Below are 25,299 nucleotides of genomic sequence, written 5' to 3'. Positions count from 1 at the left end.
GGGAGAGTGGTAGGAATAGGGCCCCATTGTTGGGGAGAGTGGTAGGAATAGGGCCCCATTGTTGGTATTGTAATAATAAACAAATGGGCGCAAAAGAGCTATGAATCACACAACATACCATGAGATTTATACACCGATATCAATATTAGGAGAATTTTTATAACAGTGGTCAGGATCACACGTTGAGCCAACCCACTAGTATGTAGTGGAGCCGGTAAAAATGCTATCCAAGAACATGGTAAAAATTCTGGTGTAATCCAGCAAAATAGGGGTTCCCCACCTTTGGGAAGTGAATCTGGGAGATTGGGAGGTAGGGATTCCCCACATTATAGTGTTCGCACAGAAAATAGGTTTTTACCCTTAAGAGAACATACCCCAAAAAACAGGGACAGCATGGGTATTACCCAAACCAGGCTTCAGGTAGTGGATATGGGTATCAGGGTGATGGTGGAGAATATTATAGTGAGAGACCATACTATAAAGATCAACCACCCCCACCCCCATACTACAGACATTATGAACAACCCCAAAGGAGAAATTTTAGAGGGATACCTTTTAGAGGAGGGAATCGAGGTAGAGGTTTCCCGAGATCCCAACCACCCCTCCCCCACATGGATATGATAATCAATATTATCAATCATCAGAGGGAATGGAGGGATTGGAAGTAACCCTACAAAGTGGCACACACTCCCCACAAATTACCAGTAGCAGAAAGAAAAAAGGCTGCAGAGGAGGCAGACAAAAAAAAAAAAGAGAGACAGCTACAGTCGGGCATACTTGCAGGGGAAAACTTCACTGAGAAGGAGTTGTATACGCTCCAGGAAGGGTTGAAGTTTGCACCAGCAAGATTTTTAAATAAATTCGACACTATGACAGATGTAGAGAAGTTTTCCAGGAAATTAAATATTAAAAAGTTTTTTTTGGAAGTGAAGTCCAAAGATAATCAGCAAAAGCAAACTACCCATAAGCATAGTGGACTAAAAAATTAATCCACCTTTAACCCTAAACCATATAGTCACAAGTTTATTGATGTATTCAAGAACATGGTTCAAGAGGAAAACCAAGCAGGTATGGGAAGCTATCAAAAGATTAGAAAAGAAGAAGGAAATAGTTATTAGACCTGCCGATAAGGAGATGTTGGCTTGTGGTGCTCAAAAAATTGGAGTATAAGAAAGAAATGAATAGGATTTTAGGACATAAAGACACATATGTTAAATTACCTGGCAATCCCAGTCTTAAACTAAAAAAGAACTAAAAAAGAAACTAGAAGAGTGGTTGAAAAGGCAATAAAAAAGACATCCTAGACAACAAAGAAGCCAAGTATTTGAATTTAAGGGCCCCTAAAATACCAGTGATCTATCAGTTGCCCAAAATGCATAAAAATAAAGAAACTCCACCTGTAGGCCTATTATTAGCGGAATTAATTCCCTGTACTCATGTATAGGGGAATATCTGGACACTTTTTTTCAACCTTTGGCAGCCAAAGGTAAAGCTTTTTTGAAGGATGGAAAGGAGTTAAAAAGTTTGTAGAAGGACTTTTGTGTGGAGGGTCAAACTCTGCTGGTCCCAGTGGATGTGGAATCCTTCTACACAAACATAAAGCAGAAGGACGCAGTAGAGGCTATCAAATGCTCCCTACATAAACATACTAAGTTAAAACAAAGTCAGATTGGATTCCTGGTGGAAAGGCTAAACGTGGCTATGTCCAATAATTTTTTTTGTTATGGAGGGGATTTTTTAAATCAAGTTAAGGGCGTTGCTATGGGGGCTAAATATGCCCCCAGTATAGAAAATATTTTTCTAGATAAATGGGAAAATTAAGATATTGTTACTGACGAGTGGCCACAGTTGGTGCTATATCGGAGGATAACCTGGTATTCATATGGAATGGTTCTGCAGAAGACCTTCAATTGTTCATGAACCATATGAATGACAACCGATATGGCATCAAACTTACTAGCAAATGGGATATTGAGGCAATCCAGTACCTTGATCTTGAAATTTTCAAGTCAGGGAATAGATTATTGACCAGAACTTTTTTCAAAGTGGTTGATAAAAATGGCTATATCTCAACATGGAGTTGCCATTATCCAAGTTGGATCAAGGCCATACCAAAAGGGCAGTTTGTCCGTATTAAATGTAACTGTGACCTGGATGAGGATTATTTGGCCCAATATGAAGTGTTGCTCAAGAGGTTTTGGGAAAAGGGTTACAATCTCTCTGACCTTGAGAAGGTTAGGTCGGAGGTAGCCAATAGCAACAGAGTTGAATTGATAGAGAAAGCTAGAAGAAAAGAGAATAAATTTGATCTGGCATTCGTCACTGGTATTAATCTTGATTATAAAATAATTTGAAAAGTCCTTAAAGAAATTCTGGCCTATCCTGTTGAGGGATTTTGCCATGTAAGCCATCCTTTATCTATAGGAGAGCTCCAGGCCTTAGGAACATGATAGCCAAAAATGTGGTAGAGCCTCCTATGATCAGAAAGAAAACCTTTCTTGATGCCATAGGCTTTTACAGATGTGGAAGATGTAAATCTTGCTGCGGAACCACTGCGGATAAAAGAAAGAAAACAGATGTCTTTGTAGGGAGTAATGGTAAGGAGTATAAGATAGATAAATTCATATTTTGTAACACCAGATATGTAGTATATCTCCTTACTTGCCCCTGCGGATTGGTATATGTGGGGAGAACCACTAGATGTCTCTACAAAAGAATTAACAAACACGTTGCCAACATTGTTAATGGGTTTAGAAAACAGTGTGTCAAACCAACCAACCACCAACAAAACCCATCTCTCCTAAGCAGGGACGAGCTTTATGTCGAAGTCGAACTCATGTTCGACTCGAACGTTGGTTGTTCGCCGAACAGCAAACAATTTTGGGTGTTCGCGTCAAATTTGAAAGCCACGGAACAACCTTTAAAAGTCTATGGGAGAAATGCTATTCTAATTTTAAAGGCTTATATGTATGGTATTGTCATAAAAAGTGTTTGGGGACCTGGGTCCTGTCCCTGTCGGGAGCAGGGATTTTAATAATGCTTAAAGTGAAACAATAAAAGTATAATATTCCTTTAAATTTCGTACCTGGGGGGTGTCTATAGTATGCCTGTAAAGGGGCGCATGTTTCCCGTGTTTAGAACAGTCTAGCAGCAAAATGACATTTCTAAAGGAAAAAAAGTAATTTAAAACTACTCGCGGCTACAGTGAATTGTCGGTCCGCAATACACATAAAAGTTCATTGATAAAAACGGTATGGGGATTTCCCCACAGGGGAACCCCAAACCTAAATTTAAAAAAAAATGCGTGGGGGTCCCCCTCAAAATCCATACCAGACCCTTCAGGTCTGGTATGGATTTTAAGGGGAACCCCGCACCAAAATTTAAAGAGAAATGGCATGGGGTCCCCCCAAAAATCCATACCAGACCCTTATCTGAGCACGCAACCTGGCAGGCCGCAAAGAGAGGGGGACAAAAGAGCGCCCCCCCTCCTGAGCCGTACCAGACCACATGCCCTCAACATAGGGAGGGTTCTTTGAGGTAGCCCCTCAAAGAACCTTGTCCCCATGCTCATCCCCACAACCCTTGCCTGGTGGTTGTGGGGGTCTGCGGGCGGGGGGCTTATCGGAATCTGGAAGCCCCCTTTGACAAGGGGACCCCCGGACCCCCTCCCCAAATGTACCCCTACCATTTCGCAAAAAAAGTGACAAAAAGGTTAAAAAAAGCAAGAGACAGTTTTTGACAAGTCCTTTAGTAAATGCTTCTTCTTTCATCTTCTTTCTTCTGATGTTCCTTCTGTGTTCTTCTTGTTCCTTCAACTTCTTCTTCTCCATCTTCTTCTCCATCTTCTTCCGGCTTCTTCTCTGCGCTGTCTGTACAATCCGCCTCTGTGGGAATCTTCAGCCGTGTGATGTTTCGATTCATCTGACACTTCTTAAATAACGGAGGGTGGGGTCACCCGCACAGGGACTTCCCTATGGCTTTCCTTGTGTTGTCAGAGGGGGGTGGGGGCACCCGTTTACAAAGAAGAAGATGAAGAAGATGAACAACACCGAAGGAAGACCAGAAGAAAGGAGATGAAAGAAGAAGCGCTAAGAAGAAGAATTGAATAAAGGACTTGTCAAAAACTGTCTCTTGTCTTTTTTAACATTTTTGTCTCTTTTTTTGTGAAATGGTAGGGGTACATTTGTACCCCATTACCAATTCACACGGGGGGCAGGATCTGGGGGTCTCCTTGTTAAAGGGGGCTTACAGATTCCGATAAGCCCCCCGCCCGCAGACCCCCACAACCACCGGGCAAGGGTCAACATGGGGACAAGGTGCTTTGAGTGGCTACTTTAAACCACCTTCCCAATGTTGAGGGCATGTGGCCTAGTACTTTTCAGGAGGGGGGCTGCTCTCTCATCCCACCTCTTTTCCTGCGGCCTGCCAGGTTGCGTGCTCAGATAAGGGCCTGGTATGGATTTTTGGGGGGACCTGACGCCATTTAAAAAAAAAAAATTGGTGCAGGGTTCCCCTTAATATCCATACCAGACATGAAGGGTCTGGTATGGAATTTAGGGGGACCCCCACGCATTTTTTTTTTGGTTCGGGTTTTCCTCATGCCATTTTTATCAATTAAGTTTTATGTGTATTGCGGACCGACAATTCGCTGTAGCCGCGAGTAGTTTTAAATGACTTTTTTCCTTTAGGAATGTAATTTTGCTGTAAGACTGTTCTAAACATGGGAAACATGCGCCCCTTTACAGGCATACTATAGACACCCCCCAGGTACGAAATTTAAAGGAATATTACACTTTATTGTTTTACTTTAAGCATTATTAAAATCACTGCCCCTGAAAAAAAACGCCATTTTTAAAACGTATTTTTTTGCATTGATACATGTCCCATGGGGCAGGACCCAGGTCCCCAAACACTTTTTATGACAATACCATGCATATAAGCCTTTAAAATTAGCACTTTTTATTATTTGTGTTCGTGTCCCATTGATTATTCATGTTCATGTCCCATAGACTTTAACGGTGTTCGAACAAATTTTTTGCCTGTTCGCATGTTCTGGTGCGAACAGAACCAGGGGGGGGGTTCGGCTCATCCCTAATTACAATACCCACTGTGCACAAAAAACTGTGCACCCAGTGGTGTTATTAGGCTCAGGTACACATTATACTCAGCAGTAAGCAATTAAATCTGTACCTGCAACACTTTCTGTCACAGCTCTGCCTGCCCTAAGCATGCAACATCTCTCACATCCAGCAGCTTCCTGAATAATGGGCATATGTGTTGATTATGATGGCACCTATTTATGTAGTTCCCTGCTATTGTTCATATATATATATATATATATATATATATATATATATATATATATATATATATATATATATATATATATATATATATATATATATATATATGTATACTGTATATATGTATCTTTTGTGTTGTGTTCCTCAAGATAAGGATTTGGATATGGTCCCGCTTTCTTTCTATGTCCCTAACCACTATTCAGCTCTTGCACCTTACCCCCCAATATGTTATATAGTGCAGACTACATAGGGTCATTCCTATGTCCAGAAAGGCACACTTTTGCTAGTTTTAGATAAAATGCAGGTGAGCAAAATCTTGGAGTATGTTATCAGAAATAGACAGTACATATTTTAAAGCACTCCAGTTGTAAATATCTATTTGTGATTTCGAAGTAGATGTTAGTCTGGAAAGCCATTGGAAGCTATTGTATAGTAGACCTCTAATGACAGATGGAAAAATGTACCCCTATTGCAGTCATTCACCCATTGGGGTTGATTTACCAAAGGCAAATAAACTGTGCACTTTGCAAGTGCAGTTGCACTCATTTTTCCACAGTTTAGTGAATGTGGTGAAGCTCCACAGATTTCAATCAGTCAGTCAATCATGTGCAAGCAAAAATGCTGTTTTTTTCCCTTGAACCTTAAAAAAGTGAAGCTTCACCACATTCACTGATTAGACTGAGTGCAACTTCACTGGCAAAGCACACAGTCTATGTGTCTTTAGTAAATGAAGCCCACTGTAAACATTAATTCCAGCTACTGGGAAAAACACATTGCAAACTGTCATGTTTAACTTACCCCTGCAGGTGTGGGTTTTCTATGCCATTTTCAAAATAATCCCATGTATAGTTTTTAAAACACATTCAAGAAATCAAGCATCGTTCCACGCTGCATACTACTGGTACTGATTTTCCCATCATTTTAAGCAGGGACTTGTGCATTACCAGTACTTTAGATATAAGGCGAGAGATGCAGAGGTCCCTCTCGTCTACTGACCTTCTAGATACCATTCCCCTCCTGTATGCATGTACTTTAACTGCAGTGTGTCTGCAAGTGAAACAGATTCAGTGTGAATGTGAGCTATGCCTTTACACGATTGAGTGTTATGTCCAACATCTCTCTTACAGCTTGTTCCCCTCTCTCCCTCCCCCATTTCTCAAGGATATGAGGAGGTTGTCTGGATTCCAAAAGGTTCTGTCCATATTAACATTAAACAGCTCAACCTATCACAAAACCACCTGGGTAAGTAGATTTGATACACAGTCATCTTAATTACACATACATCAGATAACAATAAGTATTTAATAAACCAAGATGGTCAAACATGGCCGGTCTGGTAGCTTGATTAGTCATAGGCAACGTCAATTGTGCAATATTTGGCCATACACTATTTTGACCACATCTTAAAGCTATGTGTAGTCTGGAGCTAGGGTTTTATCACTTTCTTACCAGGTTGCCAAAGTCATGGCATGCACCTCATGCAGGCCTTAAGTAGGTCTTTTATTCAACCAAAAGATACAATATTTAAACTCGTCTTTGTTAGATTCTTTGTTGTATGAATACTATCACATTATTGCTCAAAGGTGGCCATTTCTTTTAAGAAATGAAGGCTCCAGCATACTTTCCCTTTTATTTGAAGCCTCTCCTTGAACAGGGATAGCAAATGGAGACCTATGTTTGCCCCACCTCAGGTGCAGTATTTGATATTCCCTACCTCAGGTGTAGTAGATGCTGTTCTCAACCACAAGTACAGTAGGTGCTGTTCTCCAGGCCTCCTAACTAGTAGCTGCTTCTTCGGCACATGTGTTAGCAAAGTTCATGGTAAAATAGACTGTATTTGTAGGAAATAAGATGTCCTGTGGCTTCTCAGTATATACAGGAGTAACCTCTTTATTTTAAATCACAGCATGAATTGCACAACATTTCAGGTCAAAGTCAGTCTTCTTCATGAGATTTTATAAAAATTAGGGTAAACAGAAGAAAATGCACAAATGCATGCCCCTGTAGAGAAGGCTTATTCTTAATGGCACAGAGTACAAAAAAAAAAATGAATGACATTGAAAAATACTGCATGGGAGATACAGGTGCAGCATACAGACTGCATTTGCATGCTGTTCCACATACTTGTTTCAGGGCCATATGTATTCAGTGATAAATGCCCCAAATGTAGAATTTCCATATTTGGGGCGTATGTCTCTGAACGCATGTGTCCCTAAATGCAAGTATGCTTCGGTACAGCAAAGAACACAAGCTGGGTATTTCAGACTGTCATTGATTTTGACAGGGATGCTGGCAGTGGGTTGTACACTGTACCTGTGCCTCCTGAGTACCAGAATAAGCCATTTTTTACGTTATGTGGGCAAAAGCGCCCATGTACATGGGCTATTACTTTTTCTATTCTTTGTTACATCTCAGTGCTGTCTGTAGGCTGCAGCCACTTCCTGGCTACAGGCCTACAGTGATGGCTGCATGGTATTTTTCAGGGTGAGTTCCCTTATGGTGCAAGCAGTGGACCATGCCTGTTTAATTCATGTTGAGTCTCAGGGTCACACATGACAGAGTGATAAAGCATGGCAGAAAAGGTAGACAGTTGTCACCACATAACAGGAAATGCCTGTACATGGCACGGGTCACCAGGTAATATTTTAGCTTAAAATTTAATAAATATTGAAAACTATTTCTAAAATAAAATTAACATGTAAAGGATTTTATGAGATTTTAGTGATTGGGTGTATATTTATGCTTTAACTTAAAAGAAGAAGTGCTCAAAACCCAACTCGTCATTAAACCCATTTGGTTCATTGCATTTAATTTCTGAATCCAATCAAATAAGCAGTAGTCACAAACTTGATTAATAAAGGGTCCACTGAAAATATCCATGCTCATTTAATTTTACATGTACGATCCATTGTACTCCTACCTATACATTAAATATGCCTACACTAAAGATACGCCTCTATGTGTATAAAGCTTTATTTGCCCTCATTTGTGTTATAAACATCTGCAAAAGGCCACAATTATCTGTGGTGTAAAATAACTGGGATTCTCCCATAAATGCAAAGTGTGGACAACTAGTAGTAGTCACATTCAATTTAACTTGGTACTTCTACGGTTCCAAAGGCCAAGGATGTTGATTCTCTTCCTGAGATTAATACATGGAGCATGGATCCTAGGAAGCCTGGTGAGCACCTTCTGAACTTTGTGCATTAAGTAGGAACTTTGCCCTGGGGCAAGTCTAAAAATGCACTACTTAAATCATTTAGATTGATTATTTACAGCCCATGTTCCACTTCAAATACAATTCACGTGAAGCTAAAGGAGAAGTTTTTAGGGCACTTAGAAATGCTTTGGATTTTTAATAAAAATGTGTCACTTTATGTTGTCTGTATGTTCTGTTCTGCATGATGTTTATGTTTATGTTTTAAAACCAATGCATTTGCAAAGCACGCTATATTTTGCAAATGTTTTGCTCTACTTTAAAATGATTATGTACCCCTTATAAAAAATGTAAAAAAAGCTGAGAGAACATATTTTATTAACAGCCCTGAAGGCAGAAGGAGGAGATTACTATATTAATGGCAGACTCCCCCCAGATGCCCCAAAGAGGTTTGATGCAGCTGGGACAGCTTTTCACTACAAAAGACCTCAAGATGAGCCAGAATCACTGGAGGCTTTAGGACCTACTAATGCAACTTTAGTTCTTATGGTAAGTGATTCAGTGTGTTCATGGGGCATTTTCTGTATGCAGTGGGACTGTATGCAAGATCATGAGTTGAGCCCCTTCCTCAAGAAAAAAAGAACATGCCATGCCTGCCGTGCACTGCAGCAAAAAAAGAGAGTGGTTTGCATTGCACTGACTATTGGACATGGGTTAAAGGGTTTAGAGTCTGCGATGATTTGCATAACATATAATGAGGCAATGTGGAATAGAGAATTTATAGAACAGCGTACAGAATGATACGGTATAAAAAAGTAAATGTATAACGCAGAGTACAGAATGAGGCAGTGTGGAATACCGAATGTACAGTGCCAAGTACTGAATCAGGCAGTGTGGAATATGAAATGTAAGGTGCAGAGTAAAGAAACAGGCAGTACGGAATATGTAATGCATGGTGCAGAGTATAGACTAAGGCAGTGTGGAATATGGAATGTAAGGTGCAGAGCACAGAATGGGGCAGTGTGTTATACGGAATGCATGGTGCAGAATACAGACTGAGGCAGTGTGGAATACGGAATGTAAGGTGCAGAGTACAGAATGGGGCAGTGTGAAATACGGAATCTAAGATGCAGAGTACAGAATGGGGCAGTGTGAAATACGGAATGTAAGGTGCAGAGTAAAGAATGGGGAGTGTGGAATACAGAATCTAGAGTGCAGAGTACAGAATGAGGCAGTGTGGAATTACGGAATGCACAGTGCAGAGTATAGACTAAGGCAGTGTGGAATATGGAATGTAAGGTGCAGAGTACAGAATGGGGCAGTGTGGAATATGGAATGTAAGGTGCAGAGTACAGAATGGGGCAGTGTGGAATATGGAATGTAAGGTGAAGAGTATAGACTAAGGCAGTGTGGAATATGGAATGTAAGATGCAGAGTACAGAATGGGGCAGTGTGGAATACGGAAACTAGGGTGCAGAGTACAGACTGAGGCAGTGTGGAATACGGAATGTATGGTACAAAGTACAGAATGAGGCAATGTGGAATAAGGAATATACAGTGTACAGAATGAGGCAGTGTGGAATACGGAATGTACAGTGCAGAGTACAGAATGAGGCAGTGTGGAATACGGAATGTACAGTGCAGAGTACAGAATAAGGCAGTGTGAAATGCAAAACACACAACACAGTGTAGATAATGAGGCAGTGTGGAATACAGAATGCACAGCACAAAGTACAGAAGGAGGCAGTGTGAAATACAGAATGTAGAGAGGCAGCGTGAAATTCTGAATGCACAGCACAGCGTGCAATGTGGAATATGAAATGTACAGCACAGAGTACAGAATGAGGCAGTGTTGAATACAGAATGTACATCAACGCATACAGATAAAGGCAGTATGAAATACACATAGGCGTGCGCGGCCTATTACATTAGGGTGTGCACCCCAAAGCTCAAACACGCGTGTGGGTATGAGTATATAATATATTTCTATCTCATCTCCCCACCCGCCTAATGAAAGAGAAGAGAGGGAGAGCTTTCCCATCACCCCGCCAGCACACAGAGCGACAAGGCCACTGTCAGAAATCATGGGCCTGATACAGTCTACCTGACAAAGCTCCCTCCACCTGACAGAGCTAGGACCTAAGCCTGACAGGGGCGCGGTGTTCTATGAGGTGGGTGCAGGGTGTATAGTGAGGGGTGCAGGATTCTGTGGGGTGGGGGCAGGGTGCATAGTGAGGGATGCAGGGTTCTGTGGGGTTGGGGCAGGGTGCATAGTGAGGGGTGCATGGTTCTGTGGGGTGGGGGTAGGGTGCATAGTGAGGGGTGCAGGGTGCTGTAGAGTAGGTCAGTTTAGAGTGAGGGGTGTGGGGCAGATGGAAGGCACAGGTTCAGGAGAGGAGCAGAGAACAGTGTCAGAGGGGACCCCAGATAGCCTGGCAGGGTTAGCTAGTACTCACGATTTGGGCAGCCAGCAGTGTAGCCAATCTCTTCCTGCAGCACATCCACTTGAGGGTGGGGGCATGAGTCGGCATTGCGAGGGAGGGACCCAGGACACACTGGACAGATCCACACAGCCAGCCATCCTCTGCACTTGCGCCCGCTGCTCCATGTCAGTCACCGAGAGCTGGCCACAGCATTGATCACTGGGATTCACCATCCCAGACCCAACACTCCATCCACTGCACTGCGCTGGGCACCGGAGTCTGGGGCCAAAGGAGGATTGTTTATCCACGTTCAGGAGCAGGTGGAGTAATCTTCCACAACCTTAGCTTGCAATTCGTTTAAAGTCCCGGCAGATTGTCAGAGAAGAAGCAGGAAGTCAGGACTTTAATTTAATTGTCGGGAACCACAGTGCAGTAAATCACTCCGCCTGCACCCGAAAGTGGCTAAATAGCCCCCTTTTGGCCCCGTCAGACAGATAAACAATGGGGCTGTTTTTTCTCTTTAAATAGTTGCAGAACAGAGGTGCCAAGAGTTTGTGAGTTGGGCTCCTCTCTCTGCTGCAGGGAACCCATACAGAATTACCAGGGCCAGGCAGAGCGATGCACATGGGGTGATTAGGGTGTGCCCAGGCGCACCCGGAACACCCCATGCACACGCCTATGGGAATACAGAATGTACAAAAGGCGTACTGAATGAGGTGGTAAAGCACAGTGCGCAGAATGAGACAGTGTTGAATAAGGAATGTGCATAAAAGAGTGCAGAATAAGTCAATGTGAAATATGGAATGCACAGCACAGTTTACAGAATGAGGTGATGTGGAATAGAAAAAGATCCTAGACGCCAGTTCAAGAAACACTGATCTAGTGTATGCTGAGCAGTGCACAATGTACTTTACAGTAACCCAACCCTATGAATATTGTGACTGTGGAAAAAACCATTATGATTGTAGGGTAGAAGGACAAGTCATTCATTCCTTTATCATTTTTCTACAGTCACAATACTCATAGGGTTGGGTAGCTGTAAGGTGATATAATCTGTTACTGGACACAGTCACAAGAGTGAGGAGCATGTATCATTAGGAATGAGCTCAGGCATGTTTGGCTACAATTCCTGAGCTTTCCCACCAGGAAGCTGTCACTAAGGGCCGCTAATCATAAGCGGAGACATTCCCTGCCCTGCAGTAGCACCTATACAAGGGTGTGTATATGGGTGGCTGCAGGCTAGGAAATGCCTCTGCAACTTTTGGTTGGTGGTCCTCAGGAACAGTTCCCTGGTAAGATAGCTCAGGCCAGAAGGACCATTTATTAAATGTTCTACCAAGTTTTTTTTTTTTATGTGAGTGCGCAATTTAACTTGAATAAAGTGTTTTGATTTGAGCATACTGCACTATAAGGTATGGTTCTCTCTTGTATTTCTTTACCATATAAGCTGAGCCTGGTAGGAAGCAGGGAACAACCTTTCCTTTGGCATATTGGGATAAATCCCACAAGCACTTATCGTCACTCATTAAAGAGGAAGTAAACCCCACCAAAAAAATCGTAATTTTCAATTGTTTCTATTCTACTAAACATCAGCATTCATACGATCTATATATTTCCGCAAAACGAGCGTTATAAATACCTTTTTTCTCATTTTAAAAAATCTGTGCCTTCCGGGTATCGCCCGCGCCATTGCTACGTCTGGTTTTCATCTCCTTTGCGGATGTCATTTCCGCCCTTAGTTTGATTTCCCTCAAGAAATCTCGCGCATGCGCCGTAGCGTCATAACAATCCTAACCAAGCCTCGATCTCGGTTGCCGTTACTAAGGCAACAAAGCATTTTGATTCATTCCCCTGCGTGACGTCTTGTTCAGTCACAAGGGGGAGTGTCAGGAAGAGCAGGGATATCTGTACATCGTGAGACTTCTCCTCTACCGCTCTGAGGAGAATGTCACGTAAGGCAGAGAAGCAGGAAGGACACAGGCGGCAATACAATATATGCCGCGCTCGCAAGTCAATACTGCGCAAGCGCGGCTGACGTCATGGACATCAAAACGGTGGTTTATACAAAAATGACACAAGTAAGTGCACTTTCTCAGGCAGCGATCAGCTGCCTGAGAAAAGTATTATCTACCTAGCAAAACATGTTTTGGAGGGTTTACAACCACTTTAAGTAAGCAGGCCATGGATGTCTGGTAAGCAGTGTATGTTTATCACTTTCTGTCTTTGAATGCTTTGGAAAACTCTGAAGAATGGAACATTGTATGCACACAGTTTTAATTTTTATAGTATTTGTGTTTACAAGAGCATACACGTTTGCTGGACTCTTCTTTCACTTTGAGATTAACCACAAATTGTATTGTGTATGGTTGATCACTCTGATTGTCTTTTGTGGTCACTTATGTCTGCAGGGCGGACTGACCATTTGGCTACTCGGGCACTGCCCGAGGGCACGGGCCACTAGGGTGCCCCATCAGGGTTGCCAGCCTCAGTAAAACCAGGGACAGTATGTATAAATCTGTGTTCTTTTTTTTACATCTGTCTCTGAAATGTCCTTACCAACATCCCTTTGGTCTAAAAATCCTGAGATTATTGCTGCCCCACCTCTCCAGTACCTTCTCAGCCAATAGAAGCATGTCTGTGTATACTGTGTGTACATGTATGTGTATACTGTGTGGCCCCATAATCTCTGATTGGCTGGGGGGCCCCATAATCTCTGATTGCCCGGGGGCCCCATGAGTTGTCAGTCCACCCCTGTATGTCTGTTGTGTAAAGCACAAGTGGCACATAGATTGTTATTATTCATATTTATATTAATGTTTTGAGGGTAAATATATGATTTATATTTTATTTACAGTAAATTACCATAAAGCGTCACACTTTTATTGGGTTGAAGGTTTGGACTAGTTGCTGAACATGCCTGACCTCATCCATATTTATCATAAATGTCAACACTTGTGTGACTGTTCAGTAACAGATTGTATAGCTTTAAAGCATTTTTTACAGACTATTATCTGTTTGATAGAGACAGATTCTCCCCATGCTATGCCCCAGCTATGCCCACTATGTCTGGCTTCTGTCTCCTGCACTTTGTAAGCCACTTAGTTCGTTTACACATTGCACACTGCAGCCCAGTCAGCAAGGTGAGCCTTTCCTTGGATTAAAGCGGAGTTCCACCCATAAAATGTACTTTGCAGTATTCATCAGCAAAAAAAAAAAGCAAAAACATTTGGACAATTTTTTTTTTTTTTTTTTTACTTAGACTTTCCTGGCTGTTGCTAAGGGATGACTGGTAATCTGCCTCTTCCTCTCCCTGGCGCCTGATGTACTTTCCCTTGGCGCCCATGCTCGCTAGTGCTCTTGGGAGGTGTGTGTCATCATTTCCCAGGAGTCAGTGGGCAGCTTCGAGGGCTTTGTTGCTATCACAATGGGGTGGGCACTTCTGACGACGACGCACATTGTGATAGCAACTTGAGAAGTTTACGGAGCTTCAATACGGTCATACTGCGCATGGGCAAGAAAGGGCAGTGCATGCTGGTCACTCAGTTGCACTATATCTTGGAACATTATGCTTGTGGGCTTCACATGCCCACAAGCAATATGGGAACGGCCAGGAAGCAATGATATAAGTTATTTTTTTTTATATTAAACCGAACATTAAACGGGGGGGACGAAATCTTAAAAAAGATGTGAGTGTTAAATGTCAGTGGAGCTCCGCCTTAAGAGGTCCTGGTCTGCTTCAGTCCTGTGGTTACACAGCACAAACAATAAATATCCTTTAAGCTGCAACTCACGTGACAGGCTTGGCTGCAGCTCAATGGGTGGCCTGGAGGCTGCATATTGTATCTCCAATATGTGCAGTAAGTGGACAGTGGGCCCTTCCCCCATGAGGGCTATGTGCCCTGCATTGCACACTGCACACCTTATGGGTACACACTGATTTGCACCAAGTGTTTTAGACGCAAGGGTCCCAGTTTAGAAGCTGTGTATTCACATTCTTTTAATGTAGCAGCAGCTCCTGGTCACCACCAGAGGGAGCTGAATGTAAGAAGAAAGAAACTGCTCATTTATAATACAGATACTCCTCGTTTAACGACTTACCTGTTTAACGACAGTTCGAACTTACGACCAGCTCCCCCCACCCAAACACCCGAACTTCCAACCAGTAATTTCACAGTAAATTGATAAATAATAAATTATTATGATATATTGCATAATAATATATGATTTAGCTTGTACCTTTTCAGCAGCAGATTCTTATTCTCCCTCATAACTATGTGAGAAAAACATGGAATTATGGGTAAATCTTATATACATAAACCCATGTTTTTTCCTTCTAGTTAAGAGGGCTGGGCTGGAAGAAGTATTTATCTTTTAGATACATGCCCCTTCTATGACACGGCAGTAAGAGGCGTGCCTCCACTCAGGGCTGGGACAAGGGGTGGGCAGGAGGGGCGACTGCGGTATCATGTGAGGTGGGAGAGGGCACCATGAGGATATTGGGATGGGGGATTTGTTTTGGGTGGGGGGAATTTCGGAGGTGACAGGAGCTAAAAACTCTTCTAGGAGGGGACATTTTCGGAGGTGTGTTGGGAGTGATGATTTGGGGGGATTTGTGTTGGGAGGGGAGATGGATGAAGGAGATTTGTGCTAGAAAAGGTAATATGGTGGGGGGAGGGGATTAAGATCATTGCTAAGAATTTTATTTTGGGTGGAGATTAATGCTTGTAGCGATGATTGGGGGGGTATTTGTGCTAGGAGGAGGAGGGGAAGAATTGTGCTTGGGGGTGATTTGAGGGGTAGAGGATTTGTGCTTGGAGGGGAATTTTATTGGGGGGGGATTTGTGCTGGGGGCATATGGGGAGAGAGAGAGTTTGATCTGGGGGGAATGGGGGGCCAAAGATTTGTGCCAGTAGGGAGGATTTCTGCAGGGGGGGTGAATTTGTACTTGGAGGAAGGGAGTTTATGCTAGGGGGGCATGTAGGTTAGTGCTCGATTTTTTGGGGGAAGGGGATTTTTGCTGACACATAATTATAGATCTTGGGGGGGCGCAATTTTGCATGTTCGCCCTGGGCTCTAGATGACCTTGTCTGAGCACTGCCTCCACTGACGCATTTTTATTGGACAGCTTGGGCCAATGGTACTTTACCATTGGTCGAAGACTCCAAGCTGTCCATTGAGCTCAGTGCTTCTGACAAGAAGTGAGGAGAGGCACTGTGAGCTCAACCTCTCAGTCTTCTGCAAACAGAATGTGCCAGCATGCATTTAAACTGCCTGCTCTGTATTTAGCTTCTGACATGCTGTGCAAGGAGCTCCATATCTCCGGAACCGTAGAGGATAGGAGCCCCAAATTTTGACCAGTCAATCTTTTTTATATTTTTATATTTTTATTATTATTATTATTTATTTTTTTATGCTCATGGTAGACGAGGCTCTTCCTCACCTGCCATCCCCTGACTGCATGTCCCTATTACTTATGCAAATTAAAACATTATTGAGTTGGAGTTTTGTGTTTAGACATTTTTTTCACAATGCAGTACAGTAATTAAGAATGTTTAAAATATTGATAACGTGTGGTTCCTCGTTTAATCACCAATTCATTTAACGACCTGCTCTTTGGACCGGAACCTGGTCATTATCTTCCCTTCAGCTTCAGCAGCCCCAGCTCTGTAAACAATTGTAATTGATTGACTAAGGCTAAGTTTACACTTGTATGTCATCCAAAAAACTATCTACAGTGAATCGCTTTTCAGAGTAAAGCCAAGCAGCTGCTGTTAAGCGCTCATCGGGCTGGACTGGGCATCTGGTCTCTTGGAAATGGTAAAGTGCATACCTCCGACGAGTGAACTCAGGAACTGGCTCAGTCAGGGGACTGGTGGTTGTCAGGAGCAGACGGGTCAGTCAGCCTGGCAGTAATGGCAGACCATGCATCTTGTAACCCATGACCCTGCAAGCCCCAGGCCAGGGCACCTTACAATTCTGTAACGTGAAGTGTGAGTTCTTTGTTCTTTTGTGGCCATTGATTGGGAGTCTGAGCACAGATATTCAGTTTCCAATTATCTTGGCTGTATTTATTCACCGTAGGCCCTTAGCATGGAAACTGGCTAAACAACCAACTGCTCGGGTGAGGGACGGGGGGAGGGGGTCTATAACCCTTTGGGCTTGATATTAAAAGGTCTGTTAATATCCAGGAATAGGGCTTGCATTCTCCAGGTGGCATAGCTCCAGGTTTTATCGTTTTGGAGGAATGTTTGCCTATACCAGTGTTTCTCAAACTTTTTTCAGTCAAGGCACCCTTTAAACTTATGGGCAACCTCAAGGCACCCTCCAAAATTATGGCCAGTCTTGAGGCAACCCATTCTAAAATGTAAAAACTATTCTAATAGTTTTACATAATGCAACATGAATACATGTAGAACACCCAGTGTTAGAGGTGATTTATTCTTCCAAAGCAAACACACTTTTGCAAACTGGTACTGACTAGTATTCTAATGTTTCTCTTCTCCCTCACTTTTTCTCCATCACTTAGCTAATGAGACCCCAAAGCTGATGGAGAGAGGCAAGGGAGGGTCAAACAAGCATGATATTCAGGCAACTGACAACCTCCTTATCAACTGATGATGTGATTGGTCGTTAGGAGGTTGGTAGCTAGAAGGTTGCAATGATATACAATGTCAATTTGTGGCTTTGTGTAACTAAAAGGCAGGTTTTATCCACATTGACACGTATACAATTTTGGGGCAATTTTTAGGCATTTTGCCATGGTACCCCTGAAAAAACCTCAAGGCACCTTGGGGTGCCTGGGCACCCTGGTTGAAAAATGCTGGCCTATACATCCATTCATATATATATTAGGTCTCTCTATATTAAGTCTCTGAGGCACAAAATGCTGATGCTGCATTTCACAATCTATTTTTCTTCTCTTCCACTCACTATCTCTGAGGGCCAGTTCACACCATGTGCAGTCCAGTGCGTTTTTTTCTGCATCAAAAATGCATGGAAAGTAGGTTATATTGTTTTCAATGGCATAGTTCATACCAGTGTGGTCAGTTCCAGTGCGTTCCAGAAAAAAAAGTGGAACGTGCTGCATTTTTTCTGTACTGGACTGCACTGGAACGCATCAAAAATGCACAGGAACACACCTAAACACACCAAAAAACGCAGTGGAACACACATGACCTTATTTAACCACTTAACAACCGTGCTATAGCCAAATGACGGCTAGAGTGAGGTTCGATAACTCTGGGAGGGCATACATTGACGTCCTCTCAGAATCGCGCTCCCGCATGCTCCATGGGGCACGCACACGGGAGTATCAATGACATCCGGTCCACATCAGGGATCACGATAAGTGGCCGCTGACATCGTAATTTGTAAACAAACTGTGTCATGTCCGATTCCTCTCCCCTCTCTGCATCGATCAGTACAGTGTGAGCGGAGAGGGGAGAGATTGGGTGCAGCAGCGCTGTGGGCTGGATCTGTAGTGCCCACAGCACTGACCTGTGCCCATTGCAGCCTTATCCATACAGCCATGCTCAGCCATCCCTCTGTCATACTCATCCATGCTCAGCCATCCCTCTGTCATACTCATCCATCCATCCATCCATCCATACTCAGCCATCCCTCTGTCATACTGATCCATCCATCCATGCTCAGCTATACCTCTGTCATACTCATCCATCTATGCTCAGCCATTCGTCTGTTATACTTATCCATCCATATATTCTCAGCCATCCCTCTGTCATACTCATCCATCCATCCATCCATGCTCAGCCATTCACACTCAGCAATACTCATCCATCCATGCTCAGCCATTCATACTCAGCAATACTCATCCATCCATGCCAGGTCATCCCATCCACCCCCATCCATACCCAGCCATACCCAGCCATACTCAGCCGTACCCAGCCGTACTCAGCCATCCCATCCATACTTAGCCATACCCAGCCATGCTCATTTATGCTCAGTCATCCCATCCATACTCAGCCATCCACCTTTATGGCTCAACCATGCTCAGCCATCCCCATCCACGGCTCATCCATCCCCTTTCATTCTCATCCATGCCAGATCAGTTCTCATCCATGCCACTACAGTGCCTCACAAAAGTGTAATAGGCAGTCAAATTAAATTTGCAAAATGTATTCCCCTAGAACACCTGATGGTGCTCCCTGCCTGTTGGCCTCTGTATGGTATCACCACTGGAACACACATGTCCTTATTTAACCTGTTAACAACCGTGCTATAGCCAAATGACGGCTAGAGTGCGTCTCGATAGCTCTGGGAGGGCATACATTGACGTCCTCCCAGAATCGCGCTCCCGCATGCTCATTGGGGCGCGCACACGGGAGTATCCATGACCACCGGGTCCGCATCAGGGATCACGGTAAGTGACTGCTGACAGCGTCATTTGTAAACATACTGCGTCATGTCCGATTCCTCTCTCCGCTCTCTGTACAGTGTGAGCGGAGGGGGGAGAGATTGGGTGCAGCAGCGCTGTGGGCTGGATCTGTAGTGCCCACAGCACTGACCTGTGCCCATTGCAGCCTCATCCATCCATCCATGCTCAGCCATCCCTCTGTCATACTCATCCATGCTCGGCCATCCCTCTGTCATACTCATCCATCCATTCATCCATACTCAGCCATCCATTTGTCATACTGATCCATCCATCCATGCTCAGCTATACCTCTGTCATACTCATCCATCCATCTATGCTCAGCCATTCCTCTGTCATATTTATCCATCCATCCATGCTAAGCCATTCACACTCAGCAATACTCATCCATCCATACTCAGCAATACTCATCCATCCATGCCAGGCCATCCCATCCATCTCCATCCATACCCAGCCATACCCAGCCGTACCCAGCCATCCCATCCATACTCAGCCATACCCAGCCATACTTATTTATGCTCAGTCATCGCATTCATACTCAGCCATCCATATTTATGGCTTAACCATGCTCAGCCATCCCCATCCATGGCTCATCCATGCCAGATCAGTTCTCATCCATGCCACTACAGTGCCTCACAAAAGTGTAATAGGCAGTCAAATTAAATTTGCAAAATGTACTGTATTCCCCTAGAATACCTGATGGTGCTCCCTGCATGTTGGGCCTCTGTATGTGGCCAGTCTGTAGGAAAGTCTCCCACATGAGGTATCATCATACTCAGAAGGAGTAGGTGAATCTATTTTGGGGTGTCATTTTTGGTATGTTCATGCTATGTGTTAGAAATATTGTATAAATTGACAACTTTGTGTAAAAAAAAAATGCGTTTTCATTTTCTTTCCACACTTTCCAAAAAGGTGTAGAAAAAAAAGGACTCATTATGCCTCACAGATTATACGATGGGCATTTTCTTTCCAAAATGTGGTCATTTTTGGGGCGTTTCCATTGTTCTGGTGCTCAAGGGCCTTCAAAATTGCAAGAGGTAATCAGGAAATTAGATGTAATTAATGCTCCTAGAACGCCTGATGGTGCTCCTTGCATGTTGGGCCTCTGTGTGTGTGGCCACACTGTGTAAAAATCTCATGCATGGGGTATCGCCATACTCAGGAGGAGTTGCAGAATGTGTTTTGGGGTGTACTTTGTGGTATGCATATGCTGTGTTTGAGAAATAACCTGTTAATATGACAATTTTTTTTGGGGGGGGGGGGGGCGAAAGAAAAAAAAATCTTGATTTTGCAAAGAATTGTGGGAAAAAAATTACAACTTCAAAAAACTCACCATGCCTCTTACTAAATATCTTGGAATGTCTACTTTCCAAAAAGGGGTCATTTGGGGGGGTATTTGTACTTTCCTTGCTTGTTAGGGTCTCAAGAAATGAGATAGGCCATCAGTACTTCAGGTGAGATCAATTTTCAGAGATTGGTACCATAGATTGTGGACTCTATAACTTTCACAAAGACCAAATAATATACACCAATTTGTTTTGTTTTTTTATATAGCAGTATAAATGTTGTCCCAAATTTATGAAGAAAAATTACAAATTTGCAAAAAATTTTTAACAGAAGTTAAGAAAAATGCATTTTTGTTTACAGAATTTTCAGTCTTTTTTTCTTTTATAGCGCAAAAAATGAAAAACCCATCAGTGATTAAATACCACGAAAAGAAAGCTCTATTTGTGTGAAAAAAAGGACAAAAATGTAATATGGGTACAGTGTTGCATGGCTGAGCAATTGTCATTCAAAATGTGAGCGCACCGAAAGCTTAAAATTGTTCTGGTTAGGAAGGGGGTTTCAGTGCCCAGTGGGCAAGCGGTTAATGTTAAGTGGGGGGAAAATGCACTGGACTGCATTAAGAACGAATCAAAAAAGCGCTGGAACGTATCAAAAATGCATAAAAAACGTGCATGCAGAAAAACATCTGGACTGCGTTTCTATGGTGTGAACTTGCCCTGAGGCTATTGCTGCACACAGTGATTCTATGCCTTTATATGAGGATAACTGATGGTCCTCTTCTCTTTGGATGTGTGCCCTTTTCAATAGGTTTGGTAAGTTGAGCAAGCAGTATACTAAAGCGCCAATGGTGCAAAAAAAAAATAAAAAAATTGCTTATAGTTAGCATATACAAATAAAATCACTCATGCACAGGGCTTTAAAGGTTTAGAAACATTAAAGGCCACCATGCATATACATTATTTGGTGAATGTTTGACAAGTACTGTGTAGAGTAGACTGCGAACCAGACTTTGAAATCACAATAGATAATTGGTATTCAGGGAACAAAATCCAAAGCTGCCCATTTCATTTTTCTTTCAACATTCCTGCCCCAAGGATACAATCATGAACGCTTTGATGGTAATACACAGGCTGCAAAATACATTGTATCATCGAGCACCTGGCTTTTTTGTCTGTGTAAAACAAGGCTTTTCAGTAATAACGTGGCAGGGGAATGAAGGAAGGCATCTGGAAGAACAAAAGAAAAAAAAGTTGCATAGCCAATGACCTCCTTTCTCATTGGTGGGCCTTCATTAACCACTTCAGCCCCAGAAGAATTGGCTGCTCAAAGACCAGGCCATTTTTTTGCGATTCGGCACTGCGCCGATTTAACGTACATTTGCTTGGTCGTGCAACGCTGTACCCAAACAAAATTTCTTTTGGTGGTATTTGATCTCTGCAGTTTTTTGTTTTTTTTGCGCTATAAACAAAAAAATAGCGACAATTTTGAAAAAAAAAAACCCACAATATTCTGTACTTTTTGCTGTAATAAATAGCCCCAATTTTTTTTTTTTTAAAAGCTATTTTTTTCCTCAGTTTAGGCCGATATGTATTCTTCTACATATTTTTGCTAATAAAAATCACAAAAAACTTATATTGATTGGTTTGCACAAAAGTTATACCGTCTACAAAATAGGGGATAGATTTATGGCATTTTTATTATTATTATTTTTTTACTAGTAATGGCGGCGATCTACGATTTTTATCGAGACTGCGACATTATGGTGAACACATCGGACACGTTTGACACATTTTTGGGTCGATTGACAATTATACAGTGATCAGTGCTATAAAAATGCACTGATTACTGTATACATCACTGGCAGGGAAGAGGTTAACACTAGGGGGAAATCAAGGGGTTAACTGTGTTTCCTAGGTGTGTTTTCTAACTGTGGGGGATGGGACTGACTATAGGAGATGACGGATCGTGATTCCCAGCTCATAGGAACTCACAATCTCTCTCTCCTCACAGAACTGGGACGTGTGTGTTTACACACACACGTCCCTGTTCTGCCTCTTGTGCCCGTGATCACTCCTGGCCGGTGGTCATCGCGACCGCCGGTCATGAGCATCGGCACCCCTGCTGCGCAGCAGGCGTGCACATGCCCGCTATCCCACTTAAAGGGACCAACATATAGCTATGACGGTTTGCGGGATCGTGATGATGATGATGATAATGACGATGACGACGGCTGGTCGGCAAGCGGTTAAAAGAGAAGTATGGGCTTGTAAAAAAGTAACATTCATACTGTTATACCTAGATGGATGCAGCATTGATGCTGCATCTGTCCCCCTGGCTGTAAGACTGAAAACTGAGCAATCAAAGTTAATCGCTCAGTTCTCAGCCTTTAGTGAGTACTGACAGTCACCAGCTCTCTGCTCTGCCCCTCGGTTGCTCACTGGAGCGCTGAGCTGTGGAGGGTGTGGGAGCGAATGGTCGGGATCTTTTCCGAGCCTGGACCGGCTTTGTGACATCAGCTAAATCCCCAAAAAACAGGTCACAGGAGTGCAGAACAAACTGCAACTCCTGTGATCCCCAGGTGAAATATGGACAAATAGCTTTGGCTATACTTATTTGAATTATTTATTTCAGGTACTTATATAGCACCGTTAATTTACGCAGCGCTATACATGTACATTGTACATTAACATCAGTCCCTGCCCTCAAGGAGCTTACAATCTAAGGCCCCTAAAGCCTCGTACACACGATCAGATTGTTGGCAGGGGATTGTCTATTGACAGACTGTTGTCCTAAAACCTGACTGTTAGTACACTCCTTTTGACAACTGTCGTCCAACTTTCTGCCAACAAATGTTGGATGACATGCTAGTAAATTTTCAGGGGACAATGGTTGGTTGTCAGATTTTCTGATGGTCAGTACAAAAAGTCAGTCAAAACAAAAAAAGTTGAAAGTACTAACACGCATGCTCGGAATCAATGCTCACCAAATACGAAATTAGCAGAAGGGGCCCAAAGGGTGGAGGTCAAGTGCTGAAATTCCTCGTAGTACGGCACTATGTTTGTGTTTGTTGGCCAACAATTGTGTACCATTAGTATGCAAGACAAGATCCTGGCACACGCCCTTTTGACAAAAATCAGATGCTCGGTTGGCAAACAATTGCATTGTGTGTACGAGGTTTTACTCACATTCATATATACACATACAGTACTAAGGCCAATTTAGACAGGAACCAATTAACCTACCAGCGTGTCTTTGGAGTCTGGGAGGAAATCCACACAGGTATGGGGAAAAAATGCAAACTCCAGGCAGGTTTCATAGTTTCATAGTTTCATAGTTAGTAAGGTTGAATAAAGACACTAGTCCATCTAGTTCAACCTGAGTGAGTGTCTACAATGGTCCCTATCCCTGTACATTGCACACTCACATTGGTCTCTACCCTCAAGGAGCCCACAATCCAAGGTCCCCATTCATATACTAGGGCCAATTTTGGACAGAAGCCAATTAACCTACCTGCATGTCTTTGGATTGTGGGAGGAAACCAGAGTACCTGGAGGAAACCCACGCAGGCACAGGGAGAACATGCAAACTCCAGGCAGGTAGTGTCGTGGTTGGGATTCAAACCAGCAACCCTTCTTACTGCTAGGTGAGGGTGCTAACCACTACACCACTGTGCTGCCCAGGTAGTGTCATGGTTGGGATTTAAACCAGCAACCCTTTTGCTTCTAGGTGAAAATGCTAACCACTACACCACTGTGCTACTTCTTTAAAGCTGAACTTGAGGATAAGCAAATATTGCCTAGATACAAGAGGCATGCCAATTTTGTCCCTGATGTTTTGTGTGCTTTGTCTATTTCTTCCAGATCTGTGCAGTAGTTCAGTCTGAAACTTTCACTCTGTGCAAGAGTCTCCTGTGATTAGCACAAGTCACTTATTTTCTCTCTCCGGGCTGGTGTCGTCTCCACCTCCTCCTGTATTTCTTTGTAGGTTGCCTGTAGATATGACCAGTGTAGCCCAGATGTCCCCAGCCTTCTTTAAACTGCCCAACCACTCATACGCTACCATCCCCCTTACCATTATCTAAATTAACGAGACCACACCTGAATTTGGAGTATAAATGGCCATAGCAGCCTTTTTATTAACAAAATATTAATATTTCAAAAATTGTAACATATAAACTGCTGTAAACGACAACTATCAATCACTCAGTCTGTTGGTCTTTGACGGCACCCCGAACTTAACACATATTCTATCACTACACTGCAGGACCTTTCTCCATGATAGGCCTCCAGCCGTACCACGCCAGCTCAAAGACAACCCCCTTCCCGCAGTACAACCATTACCGTATTCCAGCTAACCATTCTAACTGGAATACACTTGCATCTCGTATGTTTTCTAACGCCATCAAAGACCTAAACACCGCCACAGCCCGCAAGGATAACACCTTACCCTTAAGGGCCCCTCCACACCTGCAGGGCCCACTGAATCCCATCCTGTAGACTCAGCACCCATAATTCAATCCCCACTGCGGACAGGTGAACCCCATGTCCTTGGAGGTACAGGCCGGTATTAGATTCCAACTCCACGCGACGGATGACCATGCCCCCATTCCGAGTAATAAATCTTCCCACCACCTTGTTCACCAGGCGCCAAGTTTTCTGAGCAACGGAATCTCAGAACACAACACTAGCATGTCAGGGAGGGCTGTGCGGAGCCTCAAGAAATAAGACTTGACCTCCA

General features: G+C 43.2%; 1 protein-coding gene across 3 annotated transcripts in view; it reads left to right on the top strand.

The window, feature by feature from the left end:
• The window catches only part of ADAMTS10 (ADAM metallopeptidase with thrombospondin type 1 motif 10), a 233,228-nt gene that overhangs the window by 182,213 nt on the left and 25,716 nt on the right, over positions 1-25,299 (top strand). For all 3 annotated transcript variants that reach the window (XM_077476314.1, XM_077476315.1, XM_077476313.1), the window contains 2 exons: positions 6,465-6,545; positions 8,846-9,009. In XM_077476314.1, the coding sequence (XP_077332440.1) occupies positions 6,465-6,545; positions 8,846-9,009 (245 nt within the window). The remainder of the gene's footprint in view (positions 1-6,464; positions 6,546-8,845; positions 9,010-25,299) is intronic.

The sequence above is a fragment of the Lithobates pipiens genome, unplaced genomic scaffold, assembly GCF_037356315.1.
Source record: "Lithobates pipiens isolate NorthernLeopardFrog02 unplaced genomic scaffold, aLitPip1_a1.2 Scaffold_13, whole genome shotgun sequence".
NCBI lineage: Eukaryota > Metazoa > Chordata > Amphibia > Anura > Ranidae > Lithobates > Lithobates pipiens.
This window is presented reverse-complemented; position numbering and strand designations above follow the sequence as displayed.